The sequence below is a fragment of the Hypanus sabinus genome, chromosome 1 (assembly GCF_030144855.1).
Source record: "Hypanus sabinus isolate sHypSab1 chromosome 1, sHypSab1.hap1, whole genome shotgun sequence".
NCBI lineage: Eukaryota > Metazoa > Chordata > Chondrichthyes > Myliobatiformes > Dasyatidae > Hypanus > Hypanus sabinus.
Window position 1 is genome coordinate 128630669 of NC_082706.1, and position 18095 is coordinate 128648763.

Consider the following 18095-nt stretch of genomic DNA (forward strand, 5'->3'; position numbering starts at 1 on the left):
TGTAACACACAGAAATGGTCACATCAAGCCACATTGCCTTACTTTCTCACGGGTTCTTCGCCGAACTTCATCAGCATTCTAATGACAGTGGGCGCCGTGTAGAGCTTCGTCACTTTGTACTTTTCAATCATTTCGTACAACCTCCCCACATGCGGATAAAGCAGCAGACCCTCAAACTGAAGTGGAGATTAACAGAAATATATCTGTTGGAAATTCATCCTAATCAAGTGCATATCTTGTTTTTATTTTTTTTAATCCTTTTCTTTTTGGCTCCCTGGCATCACTGCAAAATGCCAGCATTTGGTTGTCCATTCTTAATTGACCTTGAAGTGAGTGGTTTGCCAGGCCATTTCATAATCCACCACCTAGGTGGGTCTGGAGTCACATATAGACCAGACCAGTGAAGATGGCAGTCTGTCTCCCCTGAGGGACTGTAGTGAATCAGCTGGGTTCTTTCAAAAGTCCAGTAGTTTTGTGGTCATGATCATGAATGACTAGCTTATTTTTCATTCCTGTTAGTAACTGAATTTAAGTTCCATACCTGCCTTGATGGGAATTGAACTTGGACCTCCAGGTTGCTAGTCCACACCTTTTTTTTATAATCTGGTAATTCAAGTGCATCTGCAGATGCTTCTGAAATGCTGTGAGAGTATCTGCCTCTGCCACCCAGCACATTCCAGATTTCAGACACCCTATTTGAAAATAACCCTCCTCAGATTCTCTCTAAACATTCTCACTCTCGCCTTATACCTGTGGACTTGGCTAATTGGTATTTCTTTCAGACCTGCTTTTTGCTCTCCAGTTCCATAATTCCAACCTTCCAATTGTATCCTTAATGCTGTTTCTGATCCAAAATGAAGGAAGCGATAATAGGGGCATTTCACTGACCGATAACGGGGGCATTTCACTGACCAATAATGGGGGTATTTCACTGACCGATAACGGGGGCATTTCACTGACCAATAATGGGGGTATTTCACTGACCGATAACGGGGGCATTTCACTGACCGATAACGGGGGCATTTCACTGACCAATAACGGGGGCATTTCACTGACCAATAACGGGGGTATTTCACTGACTGATAACAGGGGTATTTCACTGACCGATAACAGGGGCATTTCACTGACCAATAACGGGGGCATTTCACTGACCAATAATGGGGGTATTTCACTGACTGACAACAGGGGCATTTCACTGACCAATAACGGGGGCATTTCACTGACCAATAACGGGGGTATTTCACTGACTGATAACAGGGGTATTTCACTGACCAATAACAGGGGCATTTCACTGACCAGTAACAGGGGCATTTCACTGACCAGGCTGCCTCTCAGTCAGTGCTGGAGCCCTACACAGAAACACCAAGATGGAGGCTTTAACCTTCCATACATTAACCAAACTTGCACAAACTGTACTTCCATTTCCAGGAAAGACTCTGAACAGAGCTGGTACTCACAAGTACACTTGTTGCACCATTTGCCAGTGGTCCATAGATGACATATGAGTGTCCCGTAATCCATCCAATGTCTGCCGTGCACCAGTACACATCGTCATCGTGATAGTCAAAGATGTATTTAAAGCCGATTGCTGTGTACATTAAGTAGCCTGCCACAGTGTGCATTACACCCTAGAATGAAAGCAACATGTATCAGTGGAGTCGTTCTGGGGGTGGGGGGGCATGCTGGGAATGGTCATGTTACTCATTACCTGTGACCACACTCCTCCTGTAAACTACCACTGGCCTGACACACCCATTCATTGCAGAAACTGTTCCTCAAATGCAAAATGAATTGAAGTAATTACCCCAAAGTAACATCAAGTTTATCAGAGCACTGCACACTAACGCCCCGACCCTTAACTACATGACCCAAAGCGTGCAGAATCAGAATCAGGTTTATTACCGTGGCATGTGTCATGAAATCTGTTAACTTTGCAGCAGTACTTCAATGCATAACGTAATATAGAAGGAAAAAAATAACAATAAATAAATAAATAAATCAGTACAGCATATTTATATTGAATAGATTAAAAAATCATGCAAAAAAGGAAATATGTTTAAAAAAGTGAGCTAGTGTTCACTTTGTCCATTTTTCGTGTTTCCTGTATGTCAGTCACTTTCAAATCATAAGACTATAAGACATGGGAGCAGAATTAAGCCACTTGGCCCATTGAATCATGGCTGATCCCTTTTTCTCCTCCTAAATAAGACCATGAGACATAGGAGCAGAATTAAATCTCTCATCTTTCCCTACATTGGTAGAATCATCTTGCAGTACAGATGAAGGGTCCTGACCCAAAATATCAACTGTACATTTCCATTCAAAGATGCTGCTCAACCTGCTGAATTTCTCCAGATCTGGCCAAAAGTCAGCAGCTAGAAGTCAGGCCTTCTGATCATCCTAAATGCAATCGTTTATGTCCATACTTTCAACTGGCAATCCCCAATGTCTGGATTTGCCTTTGTAACTTCCACATCATTCTTACTTCCCTACGACTATTCCAAAAACTTAGCTCTTTGACCAAATATTTAGTCATCTATTAGGGAGCTCTGTCTCAGTTTTATTCGTTTAATAATTTTGTGAAGAGACGTTTGATGTTTTACTGCACCGAAGGTAACATAAAAAGAAGCTGTTGCTATATGTGGCTTTCAGCCCCTCAAATCTTACATCCAAGAGGAAGCAATGCTGGGATTCAACATCCTGAAATTCATGAACTGCAGCTTAAATGGTGAGTCTATCCAAAGAACTAATTGCTGCTCAGTGAGGTATTTTAAAGTAAGGAAATTGCAAGCATATACAGAATTTATTTACAATCCATATTAACTTGCACAGACAAGCAATAGTAAAGGACTGAGGAGGAGGAGGGTGACAAAGGAGAGGTAAATTCAGAAAACGGATTAAAGTTGGATTTTAAAAGCTGAAAGAAGCCTGAGGATGTGCTACAGGAGCAAGGTTGTGGGAAAGAATGGGTAATAGTAGAAATGCATGCAATCACCCTTGATATCATCACGGAAGGGAGCAACAATTTGAGCTGGTGTCTGTAACCTACAAGGAGACAGCAAGCTTGCCTTGGGCTTCCCAGTAGACCCACTGGTATAAAGAATGAAAAGAGGATGTTCAGCATCAACCCATTCTGGCTCACACTGCTCACTGGCGTCCTTCATCAGAAATTCCCAGCACATATCAGTCTCAGAGTTCCAGAATAGCTGTGGGAACACCACAAATAATTAGTGCACGAAAATATTTTTAATTTAACTGACACACAAGTTGGCACAGAATGAAGAACTATCATTTCTCATTATCTTGTTTGGTGATACATATATGTGCAGTTGAACAACAAACTTGAACTTAAATTTAATCCAACAGAATCACTGCTACAATGCAGCAGATCTTCCTTCTCACTCCATGGGCATTAAGCCAAGAAAAATCCAATCACCAGAATCAGACAAACCCTGCACAGGAAACAGCTTCCATTATCTATGGGACTATAGTTGGAAACTGAAATGTACTCTTGGTGCTTGTTGAGCACTGGGTTCATCTTATGTTAGGCTCGCAATGAAAAGATGAATATCTGTGTTGTGACCTCAATAAAAATAATGGTACAACAAAGTAGATTTAGGAAGAAACCCTGTGCCATTTTACTTAGCCGTTGGTGCATTAGGAACACAAGTTCCTTAAATGTTTTATAATAAATATTTGTGTAATTGGAGTACTATTGGCAATGCCCATCCCTAATCATCCTTGAGAAGATGGTAAGCATCCTTCCTGAACTGTTGCAGTCTCTCCGGAGATGACACACCCACAATGCTGTTTTCCATCCTTTCTTACAGATAAGAAAGAGACCATTTGACCAATTGACTCTATGCCGGCTCACAGAGAAACCCCATTCCCTTACTGAATTCAATCCTCCCTACATTCCCATTACACACCCCAATCTCTACCACCTACCTACCCACGGGGTCATTAATTTGTGCCTTTGGCACAGCTGCACCTCTGTGTTGCTCCGTCCACTTGAGAGTTGCAGGACTTTGACCGAGTAACAATGAGGGATGGAGGATGACATCAGAATTGGAGAGCTGTTCACACTTCCAACGCATTACAACTTTCAGAAAGACAGGGTGAGGAAATAAAATGAGATGAAAAATGTATTTGTGTCTAAATGGACTAAATTGACTAAACTATTTAGTTATCCACCTGTCGTTCAAAATGAAGACAAAAAATAGTCACTGGTCCATAGCATCAGCAATCAAGTGCAGAGATCTTGAGATAGGAAGGGAGGGTGGGGAGGAGCAAGCCTTAAGGGCTGAATGGCCTTTACCTGATCAAGGATGTTCTTGTATTTATGTCTATCATGATTGTTTGGTAATTTCATATTGAAGTCATTCAGTATTTACCTGCAGTATGTTACAGTGGGTTTTTCCCCGGCTCTTCCTTAGCTTGTTGCCAAGGTGTTGAACCACAATGCACCTTTTCACAACAAAGCCCTTTCTGTAAAGAAATTGAAGATCAATTTGTGTTAAATGATTAATTTAAAACATACAGAATCATTCTAATAATAGCACAGGGTCTACTCACATTTGGAAAAGCAAGGATTTATTAGGTATAGTCAGTTTTACAAATTTGGTTGAGTTTTTTGAGGTAGTGAAAAAGATGATTGATGAGGGTAGGGCAGTGAATGTTGTCTACGTGGACTTTAGTAAAACAAGTTCCCTCACTAGGCTAATCCAGAAGAAAAAGCACATGGTGATTTGATACATTAGATCAAAAATTAGCTTGGGCAAAGAAGGGAGAGGGTTAATTTTCTGATTGGAGGTCTGTGACATGTGGTGTTCTTAGGGATTAGTACTGGGACCATTCTTATTTGTAATATATATCAGTGATTTGGATGAAACCGTAGGTGGGTTAATTAATAAGTTTGCAGATGACGTGGAAATTGGTGGAGCTGTGGGTAGCAAGGAAGTTTGTCAAATGATATAGCACATGAAAGATCAGTTGGCTGGTTAAATTTTCCTCTTAGACCCAATCTCCTGCCTTTTCTCCATATTCTTCATGCCCTGACCAATTAAGAATCTATGAACCTCTGCTTAAATATACATAGTGACTTGGCCTCCATAGCTGCCTGTGGCAAAGAATTCTACAGACTCACCATCCTCTGGCTAAAGAAATTCCCCCTCATCTCCATTGTAAAAAGACACCCTTATATTCGGAGTCAGTGACTTTTGACAGACTCTCCCACCATAGGAAACATCCTCTCCACATCCACTCTACAAGACCTTTCACTGTTCAATAGGTTTCAATGAGGTCACCCCTCATTTTTCTGAATTCTAGTGAATACAGGCCCAGAGCCATCAGACACTCTTCATATGACAGGCCATTTAATCCTGGAAACATTTTCATGAACCTCCTTTGAACCCTCTCCAGTTTTGGCACATTGGTTTTAAGATAAGGGGCCCAAAACTGCTCACAATACTCCAAGTGAGGCCTCACCAATGATTTATAATTTCTCAACATTACAGCCTTGCTTTTATATTCTAGTCCTCTTGAAATTAATGCTAACACTGAACTTGCCTTCCTCACCACAGACTCAACCTGCAAATTATCCTTTAGAGAATCTTGCACAAGCACTCCCAAGAGCCTTTGCATCTCAGTTTTTTGTATTCTCTCCCATTATAAAACAGTTAACTCATTCATATCTTCTACCAAAGTGCATGACCATATATTTCCCTACACTATGTTCCATCTGCCAGTTCTTTGCCTGTTCTCCTAATCTGACCATCCTTCTGTAGCCTCTCTACTTCCTCAAAACTGCCTGCCCCTCCAACTATCTTCATCTGCAAACTTTGCAACAAGGCCATTAATTCCATCATCCAAATCATTGACATATAACATTAAAAAAATCTGTCCCAAAACAGACCCCTGTGGAATACCACTAGTTACAGGCAGCCAGCCAGAAAAGGCGCCCTTTATTCCCACTCTTTGCCTCCTGCCAATCAGCCACTGTTTTATCCATGCTAGAATCTTTCCTGTAATGCCATGGGCTCATACCTGGTTGAGCAGCCTCATGTGGCACCTTGTTAAAGGCCTTCTGAAAATCCAAGTACACAACATCAACCAGTCCTCCTTTGTTTACCCTGCTTGTTACTTTTTAAAAGAATTCGACAGATTTGTCAGGCAAGACTTTTCCTTGAGGACACCATGCTAACTATGGCCTATTTTATCTTGTCCCTCCAAACACCCTGAGACCTCATCCTTAATAATCAACCAAACATTTCCCCAACCACTAAGATCAGACTAACTGGCCTATACTGTAGTTTCCTTTCTTCTGCCTCTCACCATTCTTGAAGAGTGGAGTGATATTTGCAATTTTCCAGTCTTTTGGAACCATTGCAGAATCAAGTGATTCTTGAAAGATCCTAACTAATGCCTCTATGACTTCTTCAACCACCTCTTTCAGAACCCTGAGGTGTACACCATCTGGTCCAGGTGACTTGTCCACCCCTGATCTTTCAGTTTCCCAAGAACCTTCTCTCTAGTTATGGTAACTTCACACACTTCATTCCCCCTAGCACCTGGAACTTCCTGGAAATATGGTTAATGTTTGTGGTTGATAACTGCTACAGTCCCTTGTTACATTTCTACTTTTCACACACATATATATTTAATCTCCCCTTGATTTCTCCTCTTTCTGATCCTTATTTTCTCCCAGGGCCCTTCTCTGTGGGCCAGTTTAAAAAATTGGAAACTATATACATATAAAAAAGCAAGGGTTGTGTTTTAATGCATCTTGTGTTAAAACTCAATATGTGCAACTGCCCACAATCTTAATGAGCTGCCACATTATTATCACAATGATCGTAGGAAGTGGGATTAAGCTTTAAAGTTCACACTGCAAGAAACAAACTGGAGGAAATTAGACAGTCAAAATTTGACCTGTACTGAAAGGGAGAGGAGAGATAGCCCATATAAAGAGGGCTATACTGGTTATAACTCACACACTGGTCACTTCCCCTCTATCTTTCAGTCTGAATGAACGGTCTGTCCCCAACATTGACTGTCCATTTCCCTCCACGGATGTTGTCTGACTTGCTGAGTGCTTTCAGCAGGGCTCTTTGCTCCAGATTCCAACATCTGCAGTTTCTTGTGTCTCCATCTCTCTTACAATTCACATTGTTCAGTTGCCTTTGTAGCAGGGCAAAGCACCGCCAAGGAAAGAAGGGACAACACTGGGCTGGGGGGGGGGGGGGGCGGGGGGAGTCAGCACATGTCAGGCAACAGAGCCCTCCAAGACATTTGCATTCACGTGCTTAAGTAGCTCCATGGCACTTCCTGTCAGAATTTATACTGCGCGAAGAATTCAGGTAGGGATCATGTAGTGAAAAGCTGCTAGAGGCAGTCGAACTCTCAAAACTGATATGTTGCTGATCAGTCAGACAAGCACGATGAGAAGGAAACAAAAATTATTGTCCACATGGGACATTTATTTCACATGTGGTTGGCAATTCAGTTTTGGATTTTCTCCTTGTTTACTGTGAGTGAATAAAACAACACAGGTCAAAGGTTGCACCTTTTTCAATTATTAATGAAGAAATGAGCACCATGTACATCAATGAATTGCATATATGACACCAAGGAAATGGCACCCATGTTTAAGCGTCTTGTACCCAATCCAATTGCCCACTGGCCTCAAGTTCAAAAATGACCTTTATACTCACTTGACGTACTTTGGTACTCTTATACAGTACTACTGGGAAGGCCACACTTGGAACACAGTGTTCGGTTTTGGTCACCCTGCTATAGGGAAGATGTTATTAAAATGGAAAGAGTGGAGAAAAGACTTACAAGGGTGTTACCAGGCCTTCAGGAACTGAGTTATAGGGAGAGGTTGGACCAAGCTAGTACTTCATTCCTTGGAGCGTAGGAGATTGAGGGAGGGCCAGATTAACCTAGTAGCAAAAGTAGCATATGCTATGGGCCCCGCATTTTCGAGGGCCCCACACTAAATGCTTGCAAGCTGCAGTCTGGTGAAATCAATATCTCTCACCTTATCTCACTGCGACCTGGCAATGCTGTTGTTTTCATGTCGGGGGAGCTGCATGCTACATGGTATGTGAGTGCAAGCGTGTGTTGGCTCCTAGCTGTGTCACGGTGACCTTTGTGCTATCTCCCATGCTCTCAAGCTGCTGCAGTGAGCGATGTTACGCCGCTAGAGGGTGAGCTGCCATGGTGAGCCTGTGAAAAGGAATGTGCGACTCAACAGTTTTATGTAACCCAGTTCATGATTCCTCATTTTTTCCTGATTTTAGGTAGTCCAAACCAGCTCAGAAACATACAAGATTGGATTAGACTGTGAGTTCCGTGTCACTAAAAGTGCCGGTTCCCACCTTGTGAAAGAAATGGAGACTGAACAAAAGTATTGGCGCACACTTCTAGTGCAAATAATTGAAGTTGTAAAGTTTTTAGCAGAACGCAGTCTTTCATTTTGTGGTAGTGATGAAACTGTTGGCTCTCCTCATAATGGAAATTACTTGGGGTGGTTAGAATTACTGGCCAAGTTTGACCCTTTTCTGGCAGAGCATATAAATGCTCATGCAAACAAAGGAAAGGGACATAAATCATACCTCTCTAAAACAGCATGTGAGAAATTCATCAATCTGATTGGATCCAGCATATTGGATCACATTATCGGTGAAGTGAAGAAATACGAGTATTACCCTGTTTCATTGGATTCTACTCCAGATATATCTAATGTGGACCAGCTGACTTTGACTGTGTGCTACGTTTTGCCGTCTGGACCAGTTGAAAGATTTGTGAAGTTTTTGGATATGGAAGGTCATAGTGCTAAACAGCTCACTCAAAGTTTACTTGACTTTTTAAAGGAAAATGGCATTGATATAAAAGACCGCTGTGGTCAAAGTTATGACAATGCCAGCAGCATGAGTGGCAAGTATAGTGGCTTACAAGCATGAATTAAAGAGCTGAATGAGTTTGTGGATTACATTTCATGTTTTGCACATTCACTAAATTTGGTTGGAAGAGGTGCTACTGAATGTTGTCAAGTAGCATTAATTTTCTTTCAGTTTGGAGAAAGCCTGTACACATTTTGTTCTGCGTCTACTTATCGGTGGGATCTCCTTTCTGCTACATTATCTGGTGGTGGTGCTCATTTGCCCATTGTGAAAAAAATGTCAGATACCAGGTGGTCAACTCATGCAGATGCAACAAAAGCACTTTTACACAGCTTTTCTGCAATAAAACAAGTCTTGGATGACACTTCAAATAACAATGATCAGAAGGCAGACTGTCGACAACAGGCTCGTGGACTACTTTCAACCATGACGAAGTTGGAAACAGGAATAATGGTCATATTGTGGGATCAGGTATTACAGCATTTTCAAATGAAGCTTCTTTGCAATCTTCTGGCCAAGACTCTATGAATCCTTGCATGGATATATTCAAGCCATGTGGTCTGCTTTTTCAGACTTTGAGCAAAAAGCCAAGGATCTGACTAAGTGTGAAGATTATTGACAGCAAACTTGAAGAAAACACAAGCAAAATCACGCAAATGAAGATTTCAGTGGTTCCAGCACTCTTGATCCACTTGTTGAATCTCAAACGCCTTCTCAGAAGTTTAAAAGCCAAACATTTCCTGCCATTATTGACAGCTTGCTTTCTGCCCTGTCAAAAAGGCAAAAAGCTTATCTGAAGGTGAATGGTGTTTTTGGATTCCTTCATCAGTTACAGTCGTTTTCACCTGAAGAGATCATAAAGAGGTCATCAAATCTTATCAAAGCATATGCGGAAGATCTGGAAGAAAGTCTTGATGAAGAATTTGTGCAGTTTACTGAACTGTTGAAAACTGATCTTGCTGCACATATTGGCGCCAAACAAGACCTTGCAGAGTTATAGTTGCACCATTTGATAACTGACAATTCTTTGGAGTCATGTTTTCCAAATGTAGAAAATGCCTTGCGCATCTATTTGTCACTCATGGTTACCAACTGCAGTGGAGAACGCTCATTTTCAGAACTGAAAAGGATTAAAAATGAGCTAAGGAGCACCATGGGTCGAAACAAATTGAACGATCTCACTCTAATGAGCATTGAACATGAACTTCTGCGTGAAATAGACATTTCCAGTATCATCAACAAATTTGGTCATGCTAAATCTAGAAAATGCAACTTTTAAATTGTAGTTCTGTTATTTTTGACATTTGAAATTGATACCTACATGTAAGTAATACTATTACTGAAGTGTCAGACATTTGTCATATTATCTGGCTGTATAGCAAATGAAAAATTGAATTACTTTACTATGCAAGTTAACAATTTATGTTTTAATACTTATGTGCATTTTTTAAATTTAGGGCCCCTTTATAACATATGCTACGGGCCCCACACTAGCTTAATCCGGCGCCGGATTGAGGTGATCTCATAAAGGTGAATTAAATCATGGGGGCATAGATTTAAGTTGGGAGGGGAAAGATTTAATAGGAATGTGAAGGACACCATTTCTACACAATGGATGCTGTCTATGTGGAATCTGCTGTCAGAGGAAATGGTTGAGGCAGATGCAATGACATCTTTTAAATGATAGTTCTACAGGTATATGATTGAAAAGGTTTAGAAATTATGAACCAAGTGCTGGCAAATGAAACAGGACTGTATGGGGCATCTTGGTTAGCAAAGACCAATTAGTTTGAAGGCCTTGTTTCCTTCCTGTGTAACACTCTGACATTACACAAACAACACACACACATTTTGGTCTAAGAGTGGTGAATAGTTACAATGTGGATAGATGCCAAAATACATTCACCAGAATGTAACATGTAAAAATGCTGGGTGATAACAAGAATCAGACAATAGTGTACGAAATGACCAACAGGACACAAAGTAACTCACATCATAAAACTGCAGGCATGCTGTACTAGAAATAAACTCTTTTCGGGCTTAGTGCCACACAAAAAAATGTGGAACATTTGGAACGACACAGCCATAATTCCCATCATAAATGCGGTTGATGAAATCTATGTGTTCTGTTAGTTAGTAGGCATCTTCCTCTACTGCAGAGTATGCATTGTAAAGTTTACCCAACAACACAGAACGAAGTATATGTTTGTTTTATTTTAAATAAAGTGGAAAGGTCTTTTTCAGGAGAAGATCTAGGTCCAAAATAACTCTGAAATTTATCAAATAAAGTATCAAGGTTTTAAATTGAATTTGGGTGACAATGTTTAAAATATTTAAAAGCAGAATTGCTGACTTCTGCATTTAATTTATTCGGTTATAGCTCCATCATATTTCTTGTATTTGGACTTCCCCTATGCATAAAATGGTTTTCATTGAAAACTAATCATTGTGGACAGAGCACTGGGTTTACAGAGCAATCAATAGGTAACATTAAAAATGTAGGATCAATAGTGCACTAATAACGAAAACCTCACTTGCATTTACACTTCTCCAACGCATCATCTGCGATCTGCTTCAGGTTGATCAGCTTCTCTCCTCTGTAAAAACCATCTAAACGACAGGGGAAAATGTGAATGTACTTTTTCCAGCAAATATTCAAAGTGATTTTGAGTATTAAAGTGGCGTAAACTAGGGTAAGAGGCAGATTACAGAGAATGAAGGCATTCACATGGGAATTATTATTAGGAGAACAATTGTCTTTACCTGCAGTAACCAGTAATATGCATTGGGAATCTAATATTCTGTCACACAGAGATTCCGCTGAGAAACCTGCAAACTGAATAATAAACACGTGAAACAGCCCCTCTGTTCTTTAATCAACACAGTGGACTAAATATTCTGCTGATGGTAGTATCAAGCTCAGGAAAAGATTAGAGCTCAAGCTGAAAATCAATCTAAGAGAATACATTATGTCAAGATCAGGTTATCTGACTTTTCCACGAAATTCCCACAAAATAAGCTGCAGTCTATCAAATGTAGATTCAAGAGCTGGTCGGCCCAACCCAGCATTGTCATAGGGTCATGGAGTTTTACAACATGGAAGCTGGCTCTTTGGCCCATCTCATCCATGCAGACTCTGTTGCTCAATGAGCTAGTCCCACCAACTTTCATTTGGCCCATATGTTACATAACACTCCCCGGGGCCCTACCACTTGCTGCATGTCCTATTCTGGTTTGATCTCTCAAAATTCAATACCTCCCATTTTTCTGGACTGGAAGTCAGACGTCAATCCTCAGATCACATACTTAGCTGATCCCAGTGTAAGTTTCCATAAACTTCTTCAGTGCCTGCAACACCAGGTCATCATCTGTAAACTTACTAACTATGCCTTGTATATTGACATAAAGATAATTTATATAAATTACAAACAAAGCTATCCGATGTACCATGATGAAAAGGCATCTTTGCAATTTATAATATAAAACTGCTTGGCAAAATGATCAGTGACTGTCTCAAAACAACTCAGATTTATTTTGACTCCTTTTGACTAACCAAGTCAGCAATAAAAGTCACACTACAAAAATATTTTGATAAGCTAACTTTATTTAACTCAACTAAAAGAAGAAAGAAATGAGTATCTCATGTAATTTTATTTAACTCTGCACTACAAATTTAACTCTCAACTAGAAAACAAAGCTCAAGTAGCTTCGTTTAGTACCTTTACTTAAATCTTAACTAAAAGAACAAAACTCTTTACTTGACTCTCCACTCATGAATCAAGCCCAAGCCTGTGCAATTCACAGTAACACTTATTAGCAATCAGCAGTTAAACAATGCTGCTTGTGTGCTTGTAACCGCTCAGTCTCTCGGTGCTGGGGAACAACAACACTCAACAAGAGATGAAGGACTATCAAGGTTGCCAGGTACTGATCATAATCCAGTCCATAACGAATCTCCAAAAATCCATTGATTATACAGTTCAGGGTCTCCCTTATCTGCCCTGCAAGCAAGTAACAATTCCACATAAGATGAGGCGACTGATTCTCCATTTCCTGGAAACCACCAAATAAATTCCAGTAGATCCTCTGAGACAGACCTACCTGTGTAACCAGAGTCCAAATACAAAACTTAAAGTTGGCCATCCTGTTACATATTCAGCCATTTTGTTAACCTTTTCAGCCATCTTATAGCTTTTGCAATTTGGAAATCACCTTACTGCAGTGGCCATCTGTACTCACCTTTATTGCATCTTACTGACTGCCTGCACTACACTTTCCATCATTCTGACCTACCTTATTGTTGAACATCCATCCTACATTGTGAAACCCGAAGGAACTGATTGTTGTACTACACCATGGCAGGACCAGAGCTGTGTCAGAAAGTAGTTATCCACACAAACGGTGATTAATGAGGATTCTCAGGGTGACGTTCAAGAACCAATGATGGCATGAACGGGACAGATGTGTGCATGGAATGATCCCCATGCAAAATTTTAGTTCATGATTCACCACACAAGGATACTATGAATTGCCTCCTTCATTTGGTGTCTAATCCATGGAGGTAGATTGATGGAAAAGCACCTTCAGAATTGGTGTTTTAAAAAAATGCCTGGTAAAGTGATCAGTGACCACGAGAACTCAGTGTGTGGGTGACCATGTATTAGGTCTGCCTGTGACTTGTGACTAACCCATTACTCTTCAGGACTTAACTAACTCATGATTGCTGCTCATATTGAACCTGGGCCCCTGACTGGCTCAAATCCCAGGGTGACTCATGAATCCTAAGCAGCTTGTAATCACTGATTGGTCTGCAGATTTCTTCAGAACTCCTGATTGGATCATACCCCCAGTTGCTTTAATATCCCTATAGCTCATGACTTATTACATAGTTTGTGAGCTTCTTTCTAGCTCAGGTTATAAGTGATTTCTAACTCTGTAAAACTGCTCTGGTTTCATGTTCTAACACCACACATAAAGCTTTGCATTTGGTAAAACATAGCAAGTTCCACAAAGCAAAGGCCCCATGAAATAAACCATCCTCACCTATCCAAACAGAGATACAAGAGACTATAGATGCTGGAACCTGCAGCAACAAACAATATGCTGAAGTGCGTCAAACATCATCTCTGGGATGAAATAAATTGTCAGTGTTTCAGGTCTGGGTTTTGAAACAAAATAAACAAACCTGCAGGTTTTTAACCCAAAACACTGACAACACCTCACTACCACCTCCACCCCCTGCTGAATTCCTCCAACAAAAACAAGAGAAAATCTGCAGATGCTGGAAATCAAAGTAACACACACAAAATGCTGGGGGAGCTCAGCAGGCCAGGCAGCATTTATGGAAAAGAGTACAGTCGACATTTCGGGCCGAGACCCTTTGGCAGGAATTCCTCCAACAGACTGTTTGTTGCTTACCTATCAAATAACCTGACTTCTATGTCCAGGATACCAAGAGATTTCCATAGTTCTTTTTCATATTGTCTCATGAGCTCTCTTTACATTCAATTATAGATCAGATGAAGCCTTATTTCATGCCTCCCCATTATGGGATACTGCCTCACAAATGACACAATATACCTTTATCTGTTCCAGATTTCACACTCCCCTTGTCTTCTGTTCCACAATTTTAACCTTAGTGTTATGTTTTACAGTGGTCCTGAGACACCTCGCCTGGAATTATCAGTTTTATTATTGTGTTCACTGGATAAGTCAGATATCCCAGTGTATACATACCACGATAGAGTGGACGACTCCTATCCTTGCACAGGCCAGCATTGCGTATATCAGTTCTGGGATCACTGGTAAATATATGGCAACTCTGTCTCCTTTCTGCACACCTGCATATAGAATGAAATATTCGGCAGTTTATTTATGATCAGTTTGTTGTATTTCTGATGACAAGCATTTGAACTTAAATTGATAGACCTAAGAAACTTAGGTCAATTCAATCAGTCTCCCAAATTGTTGGCTTCTTTCCAACAGTATCACTTACAGTAGGTGTTCCATGCGAACATATGCAAATCAAGAAAGTACAATCTTTCCTGCTCATAATCCTACATACTTTGATCAGTCACTTCTCAGTCCCTTATGCTCCAATCAAAAAAACAAAAGGATTTTATTAAGAGCAAGAGGATTGCAAGGGACAAAATTAGTCCTCTGGAAGACCAGAATGATAATCCATGTGTGGAGCCAAAACAGATGGGAGAGATCTTAAATTAATTCTTTGCATCTGTATTTACTCAAGAGATGGACACAGAGTCTATAGAAGTGAGCAAAGCTTCCTGGACCCTATACAGATTACGGAGGAGGAGGAAGTGTTTGCTACCCTGAGGCAAATCAGGGTGGATAAATCCCCAGGGTCCAAGAGGTTCCCTCAGACTCTATGGGAGACAAGTGTTGGTGCCCCAGCAGAGATATTTAAAATATCCTTTGCAACAGGAGAGGTACCAGAGCATTAGAGGATAACAGTGAACAGTAGGGCACTGAGGAGTGTGGTAGAACAAAGGGATCTGGGAATACACCTCCATATTTCATTGCAAGTAGTATCACAGGTAGATTGGGTCATAAAGAAAGCTTTTGGCACATTGGCCTTCATAAATCAATGTATTGAGTACAGAAGATGGGATGCTATGCTGAAGTTGTATAAGATGTTAGCAAGGCCTAATTTGGAGTATTGTGAGCAGTTTTGGTCACCTACCTACAGGAAAGATGTAAATAAGATTGAAAAAGTACCAAGAAAATTTACAAGAATGTTGCTGGGTCCGGAGGACCTAACTTATAAGGAAAGATTGAATAAGTTAGGACGGTATTCTTTAGAACGTAGAAGATTGAGAGGATATTTGATAGAGGTATACAAAATTATGATGGGTATAGATAGGGTAAATGCAAGTGGGCTTTTTCCACTGAGGTTGGGTGGGACAACACCAGAGGTCATGGGTTAAGGGTGAAAAGTGAGAAATTTAAGGGAAACATGAGGGGAAACTTCTTCACTCAGAGGATCATGAGAGTGTGGAATGAGCTGCCAGCACAAGTGTTGCATACAAGCTCCATTTCAATGTTTAAGAGAAGCTGGAATGGGTACATGGATGGGCGGGATATGGAGGAGTATGGTCCCAGTGCAGGTCAATTGAAAAAGGCAGTTTAAATGTTCCAGCATGGACTAGTTTGGCTGAAGGGCTATTCCTGTGATGGACTTTTCTATGAATCTATGACTCTAACCCATCCAGCTTCTCCCCATAAAGAGAGTACTCCAATCCTGGCAACATCCTAGTGAATAACCTCTGCATTCTGTCCAGCTCAATCCCATTCTTTTTACAGTATGGAGACCAGAACACAGGACACCTTTCCTTCTCCTTCATATTTGGAGAACTGCGTGCCGTGCTCCAATTTAACATAACTAGTGTTCTGTAAGGATGTAACATAATGGGCTTGATATCCTGACTTCTGAAAGCAAATGTGCCATATGCCTCCTTCACCACTCTATTAACCTGTGTAACCACTTTCAGGGAACTCAGACCCATAGGTCTCCCTGTTCGTCAACATTCCATAGAGTTCTACTATTTTCTGCATGCATCCTGCCCTTAATTGATTCCCAAAATGTATTAGAGTCAAAATCGGCTTTATTATCACTGACTTATACACTCAGTGGGCACTTTATTAGGTATCTCCTGTTCCTAATAAGATGGTCATTGAGCATATGTTCATGGTCTTCTGCTGCTGTGGCCCATCCATGTCGATGTGTTGTGCAATCAGAGATGCTTTTCTCCACACCAGTGTTGTCACACGTGGTTATTTAAGTTACCGCCACCTTCCTGTCAGCTTGAACCAGTCTGGCCATTCTCCTCTGAGCTCTCTCATTACCAACAGAAATGCAAGTCACTGAATTTTGTTTGTTTTTGTTTTTTGTAAGCTCTAGAGGGTGTTGTGCATAAAAATGAATGGATGGGTGGGGCCTTTGATTCTGCTGGCTGCTTTAGTGAGGCAGTGAGAATTGTCCACAGTTCTCTGAGTTTCTTGTAGTCTCATACAGAGCAGCTGCCATACGAAAGCATTATACGTACATACAGAATGCTTTCTATGGGGCATTGGTAAAATTTGGTAAGAGTTGATGGGAAAATTCCAAATCTTTTTAGCGTCCTAAGGAAGTAGAGGCATTGATGAACTTCCTTACCACAATTATCAACATGGTTGGACCAGGGCAAGAGTTCAAGGTGACCTTGTCCGACCCTATTCCTGCATCAAACCAAGACCCCAAGGCACAGGTGTCGGACTCAACCCTGATAGGATTTTCCTGTCCGTGGTCACAGTGGGAGTAATGAGCTGTAAGAGACCAGCAGCCTCCAGAAATGTGGTGAGGAGTGGGAGGCAGACAGGGAAATAGGTTGTGTGGGTGAAGTACAAATAATACCTGAAAACTCTAAGCAAATATAAGCATTTTTTCAATATATGGCATTATAACCTTCTTGTGAGGGACTTCCAACAGTGTGAACAGGCATTCATTCACTCAGAAATGCAATGTAAATGAAATAGACTTCTACTAGTCCTACTCTGGAAACTACACTGCGGGGGTCCAGCCAACATGGTCACATACAACAGCTGTCATTAAGTTCATTCTGTAATAATAGCTAATTGCTAAAATATAGTTTGTATTCTATTAAAAAAATGTCTGAAGCATAAAAAGCCTTTACTTTATGTTATATGATATTTGCAACAGCTGCTTCATTGGACATTTAATACAAGTTTAATTTGGTAACTCCAGCCACTACATTTAAATAAAGTAAAATTAATTATGTGTGGGTTGGAGTGATAATCACTTTACTTCATTAAATAGTGAGAGACATTCAGAATTATGTAACAGCATGAAAGGTAGTAGGAGTAGTATGTTTCTTCTCCAGCTTGTTCTGCTATAAAATAAAATCATATCTGATCATTAGATGCATTTTCCTGTCCCATTGCAAATTATCTTGATTCTCCTCATATCGAAAACAAAATCAATCTTTATTCTGAATATATCTCAACATTTGCAGGCCTTTGTGTTAGAGGAAACCAAAGATCCATTAACACCTGAGTGAAGAAATCTCTTCTTATGTCCATTCTAAATGCCTGACTCCTTGTCTGTGACCCATATTTCTCGTCTTTCCCATCCATGGAACCACGCCTCACCAGGATGAAAGCAACCTCAGTGTC

The 18095-nt window shown here is 40.6% G+C and overlaps 1 protein-coding gene across 2 annotated transcripts in view; it reads right to left on the reverse strand.

The window, feature by feature from the left end:
• Nucleotides 1-18095, reverse strand: part of acss2l (acyl-CoA synthetase short chain family member 2 like) — a 55881-nt gene that overhangs the window by 24223 nt on the left and 13563 nt on the right. Inside the window, exons 4-11 of one of the 2 annotated variants that reach the window (XM_059946940.1) lie at nt 14643-14746; nt 11670-11742; nt 11441-11516; nt 4448-4488; nt 4087-4136; nt 3069-3206; nt 1458-1628; nt 51-176 (exon numbers count right to left, since the gene is read on the reverse strand). In XM_059946940.1, coding sequence (XP_059802923.1) covers nt 51-176; nt 1458-1628; nt 3069-3206; nt 4087-4136; nt 4448-4488; nt 11441-11516; nt 11670-11742; nt 14643-14746 — 779 coding nt within the window. Of the gene's footprint in view, nt 1-42; nt 177-1457; nt 1629-3068; nt 3207-4086; nt 4137-4394; nt 4489-11440; nt 11517-11669; nt 11743-14642; nt 14747-18095 lie in introns of both variants that reach the window. The other variant, XM_059946875.1, reaches the window with a different exon arrangement.